Source organism: Dromiciops gliroides, chromosome 4 (genome assembly GCF_019393635.1).
Source record: "Dromiciops gliroides isolate mDroGli1 chromosome 4, mDroGli1.pri, whole genome shotgun sequence".
Lineage (NCBI taxonomy): Eukaryota > Metazoa > Chordata > Mammalia > Microbiotheria > Microbiotheriidae > Dromiciops > Dromiciops gliroides.
In genome coordinates this window covers 19,033,589-19,053,207 of record NC_057864.1, presented here as the reverse complement: position 1 = coordinate 19,053,207, position 19,619 = coordinate 19,033,589, and the positions used below count along the sequence as shown (strand labels likewise).

The 19,619-nt window shown below is 42.1% G+C and overlaps 1 protein-coding gene across 8 annotated transcripts in view; it reads left to right on the top strand.

Annotated features, from left to right (window-relative positions):
* FGGY (FGGY carbohydrate kinase domain containing) overlaps nt 1-19,619 on the top strand; it is a 559,614-nt gene that overhangs the window by 448,442 nt on the left and 91,553 nt on the right. For all 8 annotated transcript variants that reach the window (XM_044002606.1, XM_044002608.1, XM_044002603.1 and 5 more), the window contains 3 exons: nt 2,676-2,823; nt 9,431-9,505; nt 15,708-15,828. In XM_044002606.1, coding sequence (XP_043858541.1) covers nt 2,676-2,823; nt 9,431-9,505; nt 15,708-15,828 — 344 coding nt within the window. The remainder of the gene's footprint in view (nt 1-2,675; nt 2,824-9,430; nt 9,506-15,707; nt 15,829-19,619) is intronic.

Here is a 19,619-nt window from a genome sequence, read left to right as displayed (position 1 = left end):
TCCCCAATGTCATTAAATGTCCATCTTTTCCCCTGAAAGAAAATGCACATTTTTGCTGGGTAATAGATTCTCGGCTGCAATCCAAACTCCTTTGCCTTCCGGAATATCATATTCCAAGCCTTGCGGTCCTTTAATGTTGAAGCTTCCAGGTCCTGAGCAATCCCGACTGTGGCTCCATGATATTTAAATTGCTTCTTTCTGGCTGCTTGGAGTATTTTCTCGTTCACCTGATAATTCTGGAATTTGGCTACAATATTCCTTGGAGTTTTCCTTTTGGGGTCTCTTTCAGGAGGTGATCGGTGGATTCTTTCAATGATGATTTTATCCTCTGATTCTATGATATCAGGCAGTTCTCCTTAATAATTTCCTGGAATATGGTGTCTAGATTCTTTTTCTGGTCATGGCTTTCAGGCAGTCCAATGATTCTCAGATTGTCTCTCCTCGATCTGTTTTCCAGATCAGTTGTCTTTCCAATGAGGTATTTCACATTTTCTTCTATTTTTTCATTTTTTTGATTCTGCTTGACTGATTCCTGGTGTCTCATGGATTCCTTATCTTTCAACTCTCCAGTTTTAATTTTTAAGGCATTGTTTTCTTCAGTAAGATTATGTACCTTTTTTTCCATTTGGCCAAGTGAATTTTTTAAGGTACTGTTTTCTTCAGTGAGATTATGTACCTTTTTTTCCATTTGGCTAAGTGAATTTTTTAAGGTATTGTTTTCTTCAGTGAGATTATGCAGCTTTTTTTCCATTTGGCCAAATGAATTTTTTAAGGCTTTGTTTTCTTCAGCTTCCTTTTCCAAGCTGCTGATTCTTTTTTCATAGTTTTTTTTGTTTTGCTTTCATTTCTCTCCCCATTTTTTCTTCTACCTCTCGCAATTGATTTTTAAAATCCTTTTGAGCTCTTCCAGGAAGGCTTTTTGTTCTTGCGACCAATTCACCTTCCCTCGTGAGGCTTCAGATGTAGGCAATTTGAGGCTATTGTCCTCATCTGAGTTTGTGTTGGCTTCTTCCCTATTGATACAGAAGCTCTCAATGGAGAGGGCTCTTTTTTGTTTCTTACTCATTATTGCAGCTTATTTATTTATTTTTTAAGTTGAGGTCTGCTCTGGGGGCACCAGGGTCCCTGTTTTGGGCTTCTTGTGCAGGGGTATAGGTGCTGTGTGACCAGCTTTTTACTCTGAGGCCTTTATGGTGTGTGGAGATCCCCCACCCTGCACTTCCTGTCTGATTGTGCTCAGCCAGCCAGGCGCCGGACCCCGGTGTCTGATCCCACCTGACCCGTTCATTCGTGGCCCTCTCGGCCAGTGCAGGTAGGTTTTTCCACTGTCCTTCTTGGCCACCAGATTTTTGAACCAGGTTCCAGGGGCCTCAGTTGTTTGGCTGTGGCCCGCAGCTCCTGCTGACTTGCCCCGACCCCCTTGGCGCTGGGTTGCTGCCCTGCGCTGGGCCTCCCTTTTGCCCGAGTCAGACCGACCTTTTCCTGAAGTCTTCTAAATTATCTCTGGTTGGAGGACTGTGTCTCTCTGTCTCTTTGCAGGTTCTGTAGTTTCAGAATCCGTCCAGAGGCTTGATTTAATGTTTGTTTTGAGGGAACAGAAGGAGAGCTCAGGCAGCTTGCTGCTACCTCTCCGCCATCTTGGCTCCGCCCCTACAAAGATAGTTTTTAAAAGAAGCGTACAAGGCCAAAGATGGAAAGGAGCAGGGAGATCACATAGTTCATCCCCATTTTACAGATGAGATAACTGAGGTCCAGAAAGATGACATGATGTTTTCAAAGGCTCATACCCAACATTAGCTTCTGATTCCCAAGTCAGTGAATTCAGACCTCTTTGCAGCATCCAACAAGAGCAAGGGAGTGCAGTGTAGTGAAGAAGAAGGATGGCCTGTAATGACTGCTTGGAGGGAGTGAAGATGTTTTGTTCAGAAAAGAAGACTTTGGGTTGACATGGAATGAATAACAGTGTGGTGGATAAAAAGCTGCAGGTAGGCCTGGAAGACCTGGGTTTAAATCCAGACTTTGTTAAGTACTTTTTGTGTGATCATGGACACATCACTTCTCTAAACCTCAATTATATTTTTTTTAATTTTTTTTTTTTTTAGCAGGGCAATGAGGGTTAAGTGACTTGCTCAGGGTCACACAGCTAGTAAGTGTCAAGTGTCTGAGGCCGGTCTTGAACCCAGGTACTCCTGACTCCAGGGCCGGTGCTCTATCCACTGCGCCACCTAGCTGCCCCTGAACTGAACTTCTTGAGACAATGGCCTACAATCTTTCCTATTTGTATCCCCAGTGCTTAGCTCTGTGCTTTGAACATAGCAAGCACCTAATAAATGGGTCCCCCCTTCATTTGTGCATTACCAGCATATGACATTCCTTCCAACCCTCTGTCTCCCCTCCTCTCCTGCCTTCCCCACTGCTGTCCAGCCCCACTGCTCAGTGTGGGAACTGACATTTTCTTCCCACCATTCCTGGTGCCATTTGTTTTCCAGGGGCCATGTGTAGTACCTGATGATAAAGTAATTTTCTCCTGACCTGGGTAACAGCGTGTACCATCCTCCCCTTTGGGAGGCCTCTGACCATATTCCTGCATTTCACATAGGAGTTGAACTGTTTTCTGCTCACTGAACTGTTGATCCCACCCCCACAAACCTAAAAAAGTGGACTTTGTCTTCCAGCTTCCAAAGTATCTATACATATTTGAATAGTCACCTGGATTCCATTAAGAAGTCTCTGCCTGTGGCTTTCCTCACTGTTGATTTACATGTTTGGCCAGACTTCCATGGCAACAGATCTCCCTTAGCAGACATGACACTGAGGGGTATGGTAAGTATCTTGCTACATTGGTGCAAAAGGCAGGGATGGACTAAAGGGTTAGGAAGTTTGGAAGGAATAATGTTAGCCCTGGAGGTTGGAAGGACTAGTATCCCATTAGGTGGTGAGGTCCTGGTTGATGTTCCTTTATTGTTATCTATTCCTTAGACCTGATGAAAGCTCAAGATGTTTCTGAGCCAAGACCAGATCCCCAGCAGACTGTTTCCGAACCTTTCCAACTTCTGATTCTCCCTGAGACTGACTTGCTGAAAATCCTAAGCCCCTTTCTTCATTTTTTTAAACTTAAAATATCTCGGGTGGGAAGGAGTCTAAGTGGTGTTTTTCACCCCATTCCTAGGCAGTACCATGTAAATAGTGCCTCTCATGCTGTCGTTTAGCACAGTTGGACATCAATCTGGACCTTCAGTCAATGAGTCAGGAACCCTCACAAGGCATGGTGTAGACTGCAAGTGTTGACTAAAAGTGATATAGAAGAGAGGAAGGGAGGTGTAGAGAGGCAAGGAGATTAGGCTGGGACTCAGAGGCTAGGGGACTTAGGGCCTCTGGGATTCTCAGGGTGGGTAACTTGGGAAAAGGACACAGACCATAGGTTCAAAACACATTGGGCCGTACGAGCTACAAGGGACTTAATGAGGGCAATGTGGAATAACTCCCATATGTTACAGAGAAGGAAACTGAGTCTAAGAGAAGGGAAGGAACTTACTCAGGGTTCCACATCTAAAATGTCAGTGGTTGGATAGGAGATGTTGGAAAACAAAGTGAGTCCCCAGAACATGTATTGATAGCTCAAGGGCATCTGCTCCAGTGGCCTTGGGTGTCAGATAAGGAAACCGAGTCCCAGAGGAGGAAAGGGATTTGCCTAAGATCACAGAGCTGGGATTTAGACACAGGTGCTCTGACCACCAAATCAGCTCTTTGGCTACCATCCCCCAGAGGACCTGGAGTTGTGGATCTAAGACTTTAATGATCCCTAGAAGTCATCTTGGTCAACCTTCTTGTCTTTAGACATGAAGAGATGGAGGCCTAGAGAAGGTTCTTGCTATCCTCTGATCACATAGTAAGTGGTAGACCCAGGATTCCAACTCCCATTCCGTGGTTCTGAATGCAGGGTTGTTTCCCCTGCACCGGATGTTAGAGGGCCTCTGACCCAGGGCTTCTTTGTGTCATGGACCCTCGGGCCATTGGGGAAGCCAAGAGAGCCCTTCTCAGAATCAGGCTTTTAAATGCATAAAATGAAATACATGGAATTACAAAGGAAACGAATTCTGCTGAAATACAATCATAAAAAACAAATCATACAGACACTTGACACTTAACTAGCTGTGTGACCCTGGGCAAGTCACTTAACCCTCATTGCCATGCAAAAACAAAACAAAACAAAACAAATCATAGACCCCAGATGAAGAAGTCCTGCTCCAATCTAGTTCCTTCATTTTGTAAATGAAGAAATTCTGGCCATAAAAAGGTCTGTGATGACTGCTCCATGGAACACAGTCCATGTAGGAAGTGTGGGTCAGTATGTGAATTGAAGTCTTCGTGAAGCCCAGGGCCTGTCTTCTACCCTTGATGCTCTGGTCCCTCTATGACCATAGAGAACATTTCCACATTGAGAGTTCCTTTACAGTAATTAAAGTAGAAGTCTAGACCTCCAACCCCGTAAATAAAGGAGGAGGAGAAGGAAGAGGAGGGGGAAGAGAAGAAGAAGAGAGCACATATGCATAGATTATTATAGGAAGAATCAAATTGTGCTTCATTTGGGTGATTTGATAATTATTAGGATGTTGATTAGTCAATCAATAAACATTTTATTAAATAGTTATTATGTGCCAAGGACAGCTAGGTGGCACAGTGAATAGAGTGTTGGGACTAGAGTCAGGAAGACTGACTTCAAATCTGTTCTCAGACACTTACTAGCTGTGTGAACCTGAGTAAGTCATTTAATCCTGTTTGCCTCAGTTTCTTCATCTGTAAAATGAGCTGCAGAAGGAATTGACAAACCACTCCAGTCTCTTTGACAAGAAAACTTTAAATGGAGTCATGCTAGAGTCAGATACAATGGGAAAAAATGACTAGACAGCATGTACCAATCACTAAGTGCTGGTGGTTGTTGTTGTTTGTCCTTTTCAAAGAGGACCTTGACATCAGGAGGTGATGTCATGACTTTCAGTGAATTGGATTTAAGGGAGGGAGGGCTGTGCAAGATCAACAGCCTCACTCTGTCCTGCAGAGCCATCTGGATCCAATGGCAAGATACATCAGGAAGAATAAGTGCTGGTGATAAAAAGTAGAAATAGATCTTGTTTTCAAGGGGATTCCATTCTAGGGGAGGGGAGGAGCAGGGATCCATTGCAGGTCCATACAGAATAAATGGAAGTTAACCTTAGAGAGGGGGAGACAGTGGGTCCCTGGGGACTGAGAAAACCTCCTAGAGAAGCTCAAGCTGGAGCTGAGTCTTAAAAGGAAGACTGTACAGTTGGGAAGCAACCAAACTTTAAATGCCAGTGAAGCAGATTTATGATGGGAAAACAGACAAAAGAGGGTGATTCTGAAACTGCCTTCTTTGGGGGATAGGACATAAGCCTCTGTTGACCCAGGGATGCCTTTCTCCAATGACTTGTGGTAGCGATGGTCAGACCAGTAGGTGTGCTCACCACTGGTTGTAGCCGGCTGGTGGCCTCTGCACTGGTTACTGGGCCAGACCTCCTCAATTGAGGTTGTGCCCAAAGTATGTGCCCTATGGCAATTTAAAGCAGAGACATAACACCAAACTTCATACAGATCTAAAATCTGCACATGAGACTCCTGGTGTGCTTAGGAAGTTTGTGAGAGTAGTGAGTTGCAAAAACAAACATTTCATACAATTCAACAAATATTTATTATGAAATATCAATATGTGCTTATTGTTTGGTTCATTGATTAATGGATTGATCGCTGCCTATGTGCACCACAGCAAAACAAAGACAAAGAAGGAAACATGCCTACCTTCAGGGATATTCCATTCTCCTGGGGAGATACATTTCCAAAATTAAGAAAGGCAGAAAAGAATAAAGCATAGACTCCTGGACTTGGAATCAGGAAGACCTGAGTTTAAAATGTTGATTCTGACAGCTCGGTGGTGCAGTGGATAAAGCACCAGACCTGCAGTCAAGAGGACTTGAGTTCAAATCCAGCCTCAGACACTTACTAGTGTGACCCTGTGCAAGTCACTTGAGCCTGTTTGCCTCAGTTTACTCACCTGTAAAATGAGTTTGATTAGGAAACGGCAAATCACTCTAGTATCTTTGCCAAAAAGACCCCAAATGGGGTCAGGAAAAATCAGACACAACTGAAAAACAACTAAACAACAATTGGTATAAATAATTGCAATGTCCCTTCTTGGTCCTCCTCCCCCTCTGACTTCTCATTCTCTCTTACTTGTCTTTATCCTTGTTATGTTCTCTGATTTTGGTGTCTTGTAAGACTCTGTCCTGGACCATTTTCTTTTCTCTATATAGAATCTACCTCAATGGCCTAATCAACTCCCAATCAAACTAACAAGTGCCACTATCATCTCTAGGAACTAACACATATATAGATGATTCCCATGCCCGTACCTATCGCCCTTGTTTTTCTCCTGAGTTCCTGTCCTACACCAGCAACTAGATGCCCACGAAATCAATATATCCACAATAGAACCCATCATCTTTCTACCTAAGCCTTCCGTGGTTCCAAACTTCCCTGTTGCTGTTGATCTGTCCACCACACTTTTTGTCACACAAGCTTTCTCACCAAATCTTGGGGTTTCTAGCTTGTCAGTAGCTCTGGCATGTGTCCCTTCCTTTACCCAGACAATGACCATGCTGGTTCAAATACTCATCACCTCTCACCTGGTCTATTGTAATAACTCCCTAATTGGTCTCTCCCTACTGCAATCCATCCTCCACACACTTGCCAAAGAGGTTTCCCTAAACACCAACCCTCCCTCCCAATCATTAAATTCCAGTGGCTCCCTATTGCTTCTAGGATATACTATAACCTCATAAATAAAGTACTTCATAAATTGACCTTAACCAAACTTTCCAGACTTGGTACACATGACTCTCCTTCATGCCTGTGACAGTGACTACTTCTGTGATGCTGGACAAGTTACTTAAATTTTCTGAGCCTCAGTTTCTTCATTTTTAAGATGGGATCATTATAGTAGCACCCAACCCACAGGTATCGTGAGGCTCAAATGCGATCAATCAGTAAGGTTCTTTGGAAACCTTAAAGCTTTTTCTCATCTTTCCTGTGTCTGTCTGTCTCTCTGTTTCTGTCTCTGTCTCTCTGTCTCAACCTCATCAGTCTCCTAGAGAGATGCCTACAATACTCAGTATAATGTAATCAGTATATAGGAGACCTGGGGTTTAAATCCAGGTTTCCAGGAGAGTTAAAATTGTGAGAGTTAAAATTGGATATTAGATCATAAATCTCCCCTCTTTAACCTTTCCCTTAATTTATCTCCCAGACTAGTAAATGGAAGAAGCTTCTGGTTTTCTAGTTAGAGCTTTTATTGTATGGTAGTTACCAGGTGATGTTGATTAGAGGGATAGGAAAGTAGAAATACAAAACAAATAGTCTTAAGTCTAAGCTTAGTCTATATTCCATATAAAACTCATCAAAAGCCCAAGGCCACCTTTGGGGAGAGAGACCTCTTTCCAGGTACCACTACATCTTATCTCACCTACATTCCTAAATCTTTAATGAATGAAATGGAATTAACATAGTTAAGGAGGACATGGAGAAGGAGTACAAAGAAATGTGGAAAGGCCTTTATAAAATAATGCAAAGGGAAAAAGGCAGAACCCCCAAAATGGAGAACACTCTAACTATGAAAATCTGTAGAAAAGTGAATGAAAATGCATTTGCGAAGAACTCTCATGGGAATTTGGAGAGAGAGGGAGAGAATATACATCAGATTACTGTTTGCCCTGATGTCAACTTAAAAGCCAAATATTACTGAGTTTAGTTATTTGTAGTTGATATTGTTTCTAGTAAGATGTTTAATTTTGACAATTGCCATTAATAGGTAAGTCACAGTTTACAAACCTTGTAGCATCACTGAGAAACTCAGACTCAATTATTTTTTAAAATTCAGTGGGTGTGTTTTGAGATCTGAAAGAAGGCTTAGAAGAGGAAATGATGTGGGGAAGAGGCCCAGCCAATGTCATTTAGTAAGATAATACTTTCTACGTGAGATGACTCCATCCTCATTTGGACTTGTGGTTTTAAAAGCTGACAATTGGTCTCAGAAAACAAGTTTTAGCAGAACAGGGGAATGGGGCAGAGGTGAGAGCTAAGGATGTACATTTAGCAGGTTCCTAAACTTATAACCAAGTGAGAAAAAAGGATGCAAGGCTGGTGACTGTGTCTTGCACAGGGTAAAGCATTGGTTTGGAGGTCAGAGCACTTGAGTTAAAATTCTGACTCTGGTTTTGATTATCTGTGAGACCTTGAGCAAGTCACTTAACTTCTAGTGACCTCAGTCAGTTTCCTTATCTGTAAAATGAGAGTTGGATTACATGTACCATTCTAGCTTTAAATGGCTGAACTGATGAACTCATAAGATGAGTGGTGAAAAGAGCCACCCTCTTCATCCCTCAAAGTCACAGAATCATAGATTTGGAACTGGGAGAAACCTGAAAGTTGATTAAATACAGAATATTATGGGAGGGGGGGAAGCATTGACCAGGAACCAGGAGCCTTGGATGGGTTTGACATTTCCTTCTCCAGTTCATTTTACTGATAAGGAAACTGAGGCAAACAGGTGAAGTTGCTTGCCTGGATCACACAACTAGTAAGTGACTGAGACTGGATTTGATCCCAGGTTTTCCTGACTCCTGGCCTACTGCTCTATGCACTGTTCCATCATAATCATTTTGGAACTTGGGAGTCTGTCATTCCTCAGCTGAAAAATAGAGAGATTAGACAAGATGTTCTCTAAAATTCCTTCCAATGATAAAACTAAGATTGTAGGACTCACACAAATTCTTTGAGCCTTGGTTTCTTCATTTGTCAAATGGGCGAAATTGCACTTGCAGTGTCTCCTTAACAGGATTTTTGTGAGGCTCAAATATGATAAAGAAATCTTACAAATCTTAAAGTGGTCTATAAATGTCAGCTTATGTGATAACTATTAACTTATGTTCCATAGATGCACCTTGGGAAATGTTCCTTGTATCAGCGAACATTCTTACCTGGTTGTATAAGAAAAATAAAATGCCCAAGGTGTCCAGTTCATGGATGTGCTTGTTACCCTCCTGGTAATGGGTTGGTTGGTGTGTTTCCTCCCTCTCTCCCTCATATTTTGGGTATTCTCTCTCTCCCTTCCCCACTCCTACCCCCACCCCTATTTCTGAAGCAAAAAAGGGTTAGGCTATAGCTCACATTTGGTTCACAAAGAGTGGATTTGCATTTGAACTCATTACAACCAGAAAGAAAGCCCGGATATCTTTTATGGGAAATGCCCCCTTCCCTGACTGCCATTTATAAAATCACTCTGTGTGTGTGTGTGTGTTTGTCTCTGTGTCTCTCTATCTCCATCTCTCTCTGTATGTCTCTGTCTCTCCATCCTCCACAGGTCACAGGATTGAGACTGTCTCAGAGCCTTGATGATCTAGCACTTCTCTACCTGGCCACAGTTCAAGCCATTGCCGTAAGCATCTGGGTATAATTTTTTTTAACCAAACATTTAATATCTTTCCCACTGTTCCATCATGGACATTTTTTTAAATCATAAGAAACCCCTCACAACAAACATTTCAATGCAGCAAAAGAAATTCTCACATTGACCATGTCCACTCATCCAACTCCTCTCCAGCAGGAAATATGTAAGTTCCCTCTATTGTTAAACAGCATTGATGACTTCCATGGAGTGTGAGCCAGGGGTGCTCCCTCTCATGTTATCCCATGCTCTAGGGGAAAGATTCTGAATTAAACAGGAGCTCACCAAAACGACTTCTAATACTTTGCCCACCCAGAACAACAGGCTCACAAAGGTCCTTGCCTACTCTGGCAATAACCCCATGAAATACAAAGTGTGAAGGCATCAACTTGGAAAGGTCTGGTCATTACTTGTCATTCTCTTACTTGTTTTCCACATTTCCTTCATGGTAAAGGGAAGAGTCATACTCCATGTGTTCTGTGAGCATGGCCCACTGTCAGAAAGGCTGACAAGGGAATATACTATTTGGAAATGAAATTAATAAAGATGTTTGAGTATAATTACACTCACATTTCCATAGGGTTAAAGTTAAAAAACCATAGAGATGTGAAGGCTTAGAGCTTTCTCCCCAAAAGAAAGTAAACTCTTTGAGAAGAGGGCAAGCCGCCACTTTCTTTGTATCCTCAGGACCTTGCTTGGTCAATATTTAGTGATTGATTGACTGGGGACAACTGATCATTGAAGATTGGTTAGGTGTTATGATTTATGGAATCACAGACTATTAGAGCTTGAAAAGACTTTAGAGCTTGCCTAGTTCAGGGAGTTATTCACCTTGGTGGGAGAGGGGGGCATCCTGGATCTCTTCCCCAAACTGGTGAAGCCTATAGGCTCCTTCTCAAATAATATTTTTTTTTTTTGCGGGGCAATTGGGGTTAAGTGACTTGCCCAGGGTCACACAGCTAGTAAGTGTTAAGTGTCTGAGGCCGGATTTGAACTCAGGTACTCCTGAATCCAGGGCCGGTGCTTTAACCACTGCGCCATCTAGCTGCCCTCAAATAATATTTTTGAATGACTAATATAAAGTGTGTTAGGGGAAAAGGCATGCATGGTGGCTCCATCATAGACAAAACCTTCCCTAGAAGACTATGTGCTCACAGAGAAGGGCACCCTTCAATCTACCCTCTGACCTCAGAGAATCATCCTTATCCCTTATGACCAGTAAGAAAATGCAAGGTAAGTTTCTCCCTTGGAGCACTCAGTATGTCCCCTCAATTCCTCCTGTGCAGCCAACGACTTTGCCTCAATTAACCCATTGTCATCAGTTAGGATTTTTTCCCCAAAGGGGTGTTTATTGAAAAGATACAACAAGACCCCAAATATAGGACCATAGAACCATAAATTCAAAATGGGGCACCCACTTCCTTCTACAGCTTGGCCCTGGGCAGAGTGGCCTCACTTACAGATATAGTTACAAACGGTCTTTTTGTGATGGAGAAAAGTCAACAGCTTAGTAGGTAGGCAAGAACCAGTCCTGGAATCCTTACATAGGCTCAGAAGTAGAGGGCAGAACTTTCTATTACACATGTCTAGAAGTAGGCTCCACAAGCATCCATGGGCACTTGTTGGCACTAGGCAGTGGTGATTGCCCTTGCTTGAAGAACCAGGTTCTGGACTTACCAATCCCTCAATTCAACTAAGTGGGAATTCAGCTCAGTGGGAAGGGTCCTCTTTTGGACCATCTAGTCCAAAAGAATACCACAGTGCCATCACCTTCACATTCTTAGACACCACTGACTAACATTGGCCTTCCATTCCATTAAAATCCTCTGATCTCTTCTAAATGAACAACTGGTTCTTTTCAAATGAATTCCACTTCATTTTGGAAGTGGAGAATAAAAAGAACCAGTTGAGTTTCATGCCCAAGCATCACACATCATCATTTTATCTTTGATCTATATCTAGTCAGGCTACATGGAGGAGGTGAGTGAAAGAAAATGTATTACTCTTTAAAAGTTTTTAGCATCACATGTTAGAAATAGTTTTCATCATTGTTTGAGCCAAGAGAAAGCCAATTATCCAGACCTGGGGTGTCTCATAGTTACTCTTTCTGGAAGAATATTGCAAGAGAAGCCCTAGAGCTTTATCAATGCAATCAATTTAATGTAGGAAAAAGAACCAGCTTTGTTTTTCAAGTCCCACACACTCTGAAAATCAATTGTGTACTTAATGTACTTATCATAAGTGGCACATAGGGGTATTAACAACTCTCGCATTTAGCCTATCCATTGTCTTAATGACTTTTAAAGTAACATTGTAGGAAGGCTTTTAAGAAAAAGGCTTTTAGATAGGACTTTATTGGAGAGTAATTTGAATGACTGTGAGCACAATTCATTTTGGAAAAGTATCTGTGTGTGCTGACCTTTAAGCAAAATGATGATGGTTTTAATAAAGCATGTAGATAACAGATACATTTCCCAGGATGGCAAATGGAGTAAAATAGCATTCTGCTTCACCAGCTGAGAACAATACGCCAGCACCTATTTGTTGTTGACAAGCTGAAACTGAACGAATTCCTCCTTTGGACAGTATCAGCAATTGGGTTGTTAGTATTCTGCAGGAATAAGACTGTAATGAAAGAGGAATGTAATTAAAGATACATGGAACTGTATGGAACCTTTCTTTAAATAAAAAAAAAATTAAACCATGCTTAATTGAAAATCTTGTCAAATAATAGCTTTTGTCCATAGGCTGTTAATCTATAGTTTTCTTTTCAGCTGTAAGCCTTTTAAAAGAAACAAAATATATAATTTGCATTTGAAGTCCCCAGATTTGCATTTTCTTCATGATAGGATTAAATTAACTTTTCTTTTCCCCCAAAGTGGAATAGACTAATTTTAATTTAAATTTTCCCCGATTAAAACATTTTTTCCAGGCAGGTAAACACACAACATTTTTCCCACAATCGCCTTTGTTTAGGCACTTAGGAGGGATTCTACAGGCTTGTCTCTGTGAGGCTTGTAGGAGAAAAGGAATTCTAGCCAACAATTAGATGCAGCCAGTCTTCATAAGCAGAGATGAACCTTCAGATAGCGATTCAAGAAAATTTTATTAACTGCCACTGATTTTAGGTGCTATGCTCTAAGAAGAGCATGAACATTTAAAATTGAGACTTTTCCCTTAAAAAGACTGATGATGTTCTGTTAGGATGAGAGATGAAAACATGGAGGCATGTACAAAATCATGTTAATGGTTGGGGGGATCAAGAAGGGCTTTGTGCAGTAGGGACCCGGGAGCTTTGCTTTGAAGGAAGTTGAGGGTTCTTGAAGGAGGAAGTGAAGATGGGGGAATATCTCAGACAGGGCAGACCTCTGGATAAAGGTCTGTAGGCTGGGGAGGTGACATCAAAGTCATCATTCTTCCCTCCCATGCTAAGTACTGGGGATACAAAAAGGTGTAATCTCCTTCCCTCAAGGAGATTTCTAAAGAGCAACATAACACATAAATAACTGGGTACATTCATTTGTTGTTCAGTCATTTCAGTAGTGTTGCATTCTTTGTGACCCCCTTTGGGATTTTCTTGGCAGAGGTATTGAGTGGTTTGCCATTTCCTTCTCCAGCTCATTTTACAGATGAGGAAATTGAAGCAAACAGGGTTAAGTCACTTGACCAGGTTCACATAGCTAGTAAGTGCTTGTGGCTGGATTTGAACTCAGGTCTTCTTCACTCCAGATCTGGTACTCTATCCCCTGTACGACCAGGTACATACATACACATCTCTCTCTATCTCTATCTCTATCTCTATCTCTATCTCTATCTCTATCTCTATCTCTATCTATCTCTATTTCTATCTCTATCCCTATCCACATCCCTATCCCTATCCCTATCCCTATCCCTATCCCTATCCCTATCCCTATCCCTATCCCTACCTATATCTTATAGGTACACGGTTATTTACATGCCGGCTCTCCTTGTGAGGCTTAGTTAATAGACCTCCAGGCCCAGAGTCAGGAGTTCAAATGCAGCCTCAAATACTACCTGACTGTGTGACTTGGGCCAGTCACTTAACTTCTGATTGCCCTAATCCACTAGAAAAGGGAATGGCAAAACAATTCAGTATCTTTGCCAAGAAAACACCATATAGGATCTCAAAGAGTCAGACACAACTGAACAACTTTCCCTTTGAATTTAAACTTTTTGAGGCAAAGGGAGTTTTTTTTTAACATACATACACACATATGTACATATATATGTATTTGTGTACATATGTATATGCATGTATTATATACCCACATATTAATTATATTTCCAGGCATTTGTGCATATATACATACATATACATACATAGATACTAGCGTGTATAGAGGATAAATACATGAATACTCTAAAGGTAAGAAGGGGCCAGATTGTGGAGAACTATAAATGAAAAACACAGAATTTGCCATTTGATCCTGCAAGGATAAGGAACCACTCCAATGTCTGGAGCAGTGGAGTGCAATGTCCAGGCCCATGCTTCAGGAAAAAGTCTTTGGCAGGTGAGCAGAGTATGGCTTGGAAAGACTTGAGGCAGGGAGACCCATTTGGAAGCCAGTGCATTGGTCCAGGTGCGAATTAATGTGGGACTGAAGTAGGCAGAAATGGCTATGGGAGTGAAGAATGGTGGGGGAGGGTGTGTATGGCATATAAAAGAGATGTCATGTCAGTACAATATTTCACAACAATTGGAAATGTAGGCAGAGGGAATCTTTTGTAGGAGCAAAGCGAGAAATCCAGATTTTGAGCCTGGGTGACTGGGATGGTGGTCCTCTCAACAATAATAGCAAAGTTTGGAAAAGGGGAGGGTTTGGGGAGAAAGATAATACATTCTGATTTGGCCATGTTGAGTCTAGATGTGTTGTTTGCATTGGAAAGATTATTTTTATAGCAGGGAGACCAAGCAATTAACCAAGTATTTATTAAATACCTGCTATGTGTCAGACACTGTCTATGCCCAGTGCTGAGGATATAAAAGGCAATGGATGAAACAATCTGTACTCACATAGGCCCTCAAATACTCCCAGTTTGCAGGGGAGGGAAGGAAAGAAGGAAGGAAGGAAGGAAGGAAGGAAGGAAGGAAGGAAGGAAGGAAGGAAGGAAGGAAGGAAGGAAGGAAGGAAGGAAGGAAGGAAGGAAGGAAGGAAGGAAGGAAGGAAGAGATTGATTAGACCTTTACAAAACATGATTGGGGGAATGAGGGGAGGGGGGAAGGTTTTCCCAGTCTCTCACTCAGAGTGATTAAGGGCTGAAGGGATACAGCTTACATGCAGGATTGATGTCCACTAAAGAGTAGAAGAGATGAAGGTCACCAAAACATTGGATTTACATGGATCTGAATAAGAACCATATGGAATTAGATGGGTCACAAATTTCATTGGTGAAAAACAGCTATTACAACTATAGTGAAATGCAAAGTAATAAAAACCCCTCCTTTGCTGAAATCACATCTATTTCAGGATAAAGTTGGCAACCCAGGTTCACCCAAAAAGTTGTCAGATGCTGATTCAATCACAAAATGGATTGACCAGCAAGCTCATCTTGGTTCTTGAACACTGAGGATCAGCCAGGCTCCCCCGTATATGGATTGTGGCCCTGAAAACTCAGCCATTAGATGCTGCTCTTGGTACCTGGGCCCTCAAGAGTTAGGTTCAGAAGCTTACCTTTCCAGTCAGTAGCTTAGTAAAACCCCAGCTGACCTGCTCTCAACAATGCACATGCCCACTCCCTTATATTCTCCCCCGGATCATGCTAATGAGCCTTTTACCTTTACCATGTTACCTTTTACCTTGGCCATGTTACCTTTAAGTTTCTTGAGCTCTTTGAGCCCCATTTATTAAATGAGAGAGTCAAACAACATGATCTCTAAACCCTGCTCCCAGCTCTGCCACCCCCTGTTCTAAACCCCCTTCCCACAATCTCTGTTCAAAGCTTTCCCCCAGTTCTCACATTTACATTTTAATTTTCTTTAACATTTCAGATCCTGCTTCATCTCTGACATTCTCTGTTTCTCTGAATGTATTTCTCAAATTCCCATTCTCTGAATTGACTCCCTTGGTTTCCTCTGACTTTTTACCATGGAATGTTGTGTTAAATGGGTGTTCAGACATTTGTGGGTTTGTGTTGCTTCTCTCTGATCCCCACCTCTGGTTTGCCCTTTCAGCTTGGCACACGGCACATTCTGGAGGCAATGGAGGCAGCTGGGCATTCAATCAAGACCTTGTTTCTGTGTGGGGGTCTCAGCAAGAACCCTCTTTTTGTGCAGATGCATGCTGACATCACTGGTAAGTCAGAGAGAAAGGGAAAGACCTGACCTGCCAACTAAATAGGGACAACCTGGTTCTACCTCCACGTCAGTGTTCCTGATGCTCAGAGGTCTTGGAATGTACAGAGCCAGCCTCCCCTTGCCCTCTGCTAACAACCCATGAGTTTTGCTTTTCTTAACAAAAAACTCTCTTCCAAATCCTAGATTTTGAGCTGGGAGGGACTTCAGCAGCAACCTAGTGTGCAAATAATATACAAACGAGGCCCAGAGATAATGCACACAGGAAAGAAGCACCAGGGTCAGGATTTGAACCCAGTTCCTCTGGTTCCAAATCAGCCATTCTTTCCATTGGCCTGTGCTGCTTCTTCCTCACATGCCGAAATTGGTTATTTTATCGTAGATGTCTTCTCTCTTTCTTTCTCTGTGTACGTTGGACCCCTCCCCCATATTCTTTTCCCCAGTTGGAAAGCCTTTAGGTCCAGGACTACTAGGCTTGTGTTATTATACTTCCTCCTAGAAGTGGAAAGAGTAAAGTGTAAGGTCATAGGAAAGGTAGGTGGGGTCAGGTGATGAAGGGCCTTGAAGGTTAAACAGGATTTTATATTTGATCCTAGAGGTGATAGGGGGACAATGAAGGTTATTCAACAGGGAGGATTTGAACCCAGGAAAGAAAGAGAGAGAGAAAGGAAGGAAGGAAGGAAGGAAGGAAGGAAGGAAGGAAGGAAGGAAGGAAGGAAGGAAGGAAGGAAGGAAGGAAGGAAGGAAGGAAGGAAGGAAGGAAGGAAGGAAAGGAAAGGAAGAAAGAAAGAAAGAAAGAAAGAAAGAAAGAAAGAGAGAGAGAGAGAGAGAGAGAGGAAGGAAGGAAGGAAGGAAGGAAGGAAGGAAGGAAGGAAGGAAGGAAGGAAGGAAGGAAGGAAGGAGAGAGAGAAAAAAAGAAAGAAAGAAAGGAAGGAAGGAAAAGAAGGTCTGGTTGTTTTTGATAAAGTTGCAAACTATAATTTGGGCTTTACTGTGTGGAGCCAAAAGGACTTCCTACCTTGATGCAGGCAGGAAGGAAGATGAAGATCAGCCACAGGTCAGCCCCCACAACACTGTGACCTGTGGCAGCCTGGATGGGGACCTTGGTACTACGGTGTCCTCTGTTTGTCCAATGATATCAAGCAGCCACTCTCCTTTATTTGAATCCAGAGAAATGTGAGGCCTGTTTCACCGCAGAGGCTCAGTTTGGGAAGCTATTCTATGGGGGCTGGAATAAGAGGCTATTAATAGCTATTTGGATTAAAATGTAAACTGGAGTTCTTGGGCTGGAGCTAATGACCAGATACAGTCCAGCACAAAGGGCCCTTTTTTCTGGGCTTGGAATTCCCCTCCCTTTGTAAGGACATTGACTGACAGAGGAATGGCAAAGTTCATCTGCCTTCAAATGTTCTTGGTTCTGCTTAACTCATTAGTCGATCAGATAAAATAACTGGAATTCCAGAAGTCTCTCCCATCCCTTCCCCCCTCCACCCCAATTCTTGGGAGAAAAGACCAAATTTGAAAGCAGCACTGTGGAAGGCCAGGCCTCATTACTCAAATCAGGCAGAAACCACCAGACACTTGACTCCCAGCTTCTTCCAATATCTTCGCTGCTCAAGTTTTCTCAGGAAGGAAGATGCATGTTGATTTGGGAAATTCCCTCTCCAGGATACCCGCGGAAAAAGAGACAGTAAAGTTCTGAAGGCCACTGGAAAATGGCTTCTGCGGGCAGACCCTGATAGGCACTGGATCTGAGAATCAGGGTAGCTATCAAGGAGAACGGTTATTATCATTGGCCATTAAAAAAAGAGATATAGCCCTTTAAGGATGAAGATGGTAAGGATAACAGTGATATTGATGATAATGACAGCGATAACTAAATGTCACTTTTTGGTCTAGACTGTAATTTCAAGAGTGGGGGTGGGGAACTCCCTCCAGACCCAGTGTTCCATCTATGGCTGTGCCATCCGTCTTTTACCCCTTTGTAGTGAGAGGATTATAGATTTAGGGCTGGATTCAATCCCTTCTTTTTGTAGATGTGGTAGCTGAGGAATAGAGCAGTTAAGTGATTTTCCTGGGGCAACAGTTGTCAAGTTTTTTGGTCTTGGGATATTTTCACACTCATTTTTTTTTAAGTAATAAGTTTATATTACTCTCCTTTGCTTTTTTTTTAAATAGTAGTATAGTTTCTCCCAGCATCTCCTTCCATGAGAGCCATCCCATATAACAAATAACACTCTTTAAACAAAAGAATGAGGGAAAAATCCTCATCATTAATTAGTACATAAAAAAATATGAAAATATGTGCAATCTAAAGCCATTTGTGTCTCTCCAACATTTGCAAGCCCTTTATACCCTCAAAAATTATTGAGAATTCAAAGAGCTTTTGTTTATGGGGACTCTATTGCTATATGGAAAATAAAACTCATACATTTTAAACTATTCATTTGTTAATCCATTTAAAAATAAGAATAAACTTATTTTAGCATAAATAATATTTTTATGAAAAATAAATGTATTTCCCTGAAAAAATTAGTGAGAAGACTGGCATTGTTTTCCATACTTTTGCAAATCTCTTGAAGGTCTACCTTAATAAAGACAGCTAGCTCCTCCTGTCTGCTTCTGCATTTAATCTATTGTGATATGTTATTTTGGTTGAAGTGTGATGCAGAATATCTGGCCTCTTGCAGAAGGGAGGAGTATTTTAATAGGGGAATAGCAGTTTAGTATTATTATTAATACAGATTAGATCTCATGGACCCCTGAAAAGTTCTTGCTGACCCCTATGGAGCTGCACCTTGAGAACCACTCGACTAGGGAACCATAAGCAGTAAGATTGGAGCACAAGTGTCTCTGGCTGAGCCCGGTGCCCTGCACACTATTATAATCATAGCTGTGGATCAGAAAGGGTCCTCAGAGGTTATTTACTCCAACTGTTTCATTTCAAATGAGGAAAGTAAGGCCAAGAAAGATCGACTTACCTAACAACACATGTAGCAAATGGCCAAGTTGAACCCAGATCCTCACGATTCTTTCCACATGTTCCCTATTCTACTTACATTGGCTTTAGTACCCAGCCCTGGCCTCATGATCTGCTACTTCTATCTTCTACCCATTATTACCCAGGAATCCCTTGTTTCCATCTACATAGTACTTCTATCCCTATTGCCTACAAATCTTCATTGCTGGGTAACTTCTATGATATAATTTCCATCTTGCTATTGCTCAGCCACATGACATTGCTAGATGAAGTCAGAAAACTGCCAGGATTTCATACCCTGTAAATTCTTGAAACAAAACTTGAACTGGTCCTATAGTTCTTCAGGAGGCTGGAGCAATGGCAGCAGCCAGCAGAAAATGGACAAGCTGGAGGATGTGCAGCAAAGTCACAAGGGTGGGGAAGAGTCTTGAGATAATGCTGTATTACTCTTGGTAGAAGATCAGGAGATTTCTCCTAGAAAAGAGAAGGATCAGCCTAGGGATGCCCTGGCCAGCTTCAAATGTTTAAAGGGCTGTTATGTGGAAAGGGGATTAGCTCAGCTTTGTTTTAGTTTGCCCCAAAGGGCAGAATTGAGAGCAATGACTAGAAGTAGTAAAGGGTAGATTGAGGCGTTATATAAAGAAGTTTCCTAATAATTGTTGTTCAGTCATTTCAGTTGTGTCTTGACTCTCCATGAACCCATGGGGAGTTTTCTTGGCAAAGATCTTGGAGTGGTTTGCTCTTTTCTTCTTCAGCTCATTTTACAGGTGAGGAAACTGAGGCAAACAGGGCTAAGCGACTTGCTCAGGGTC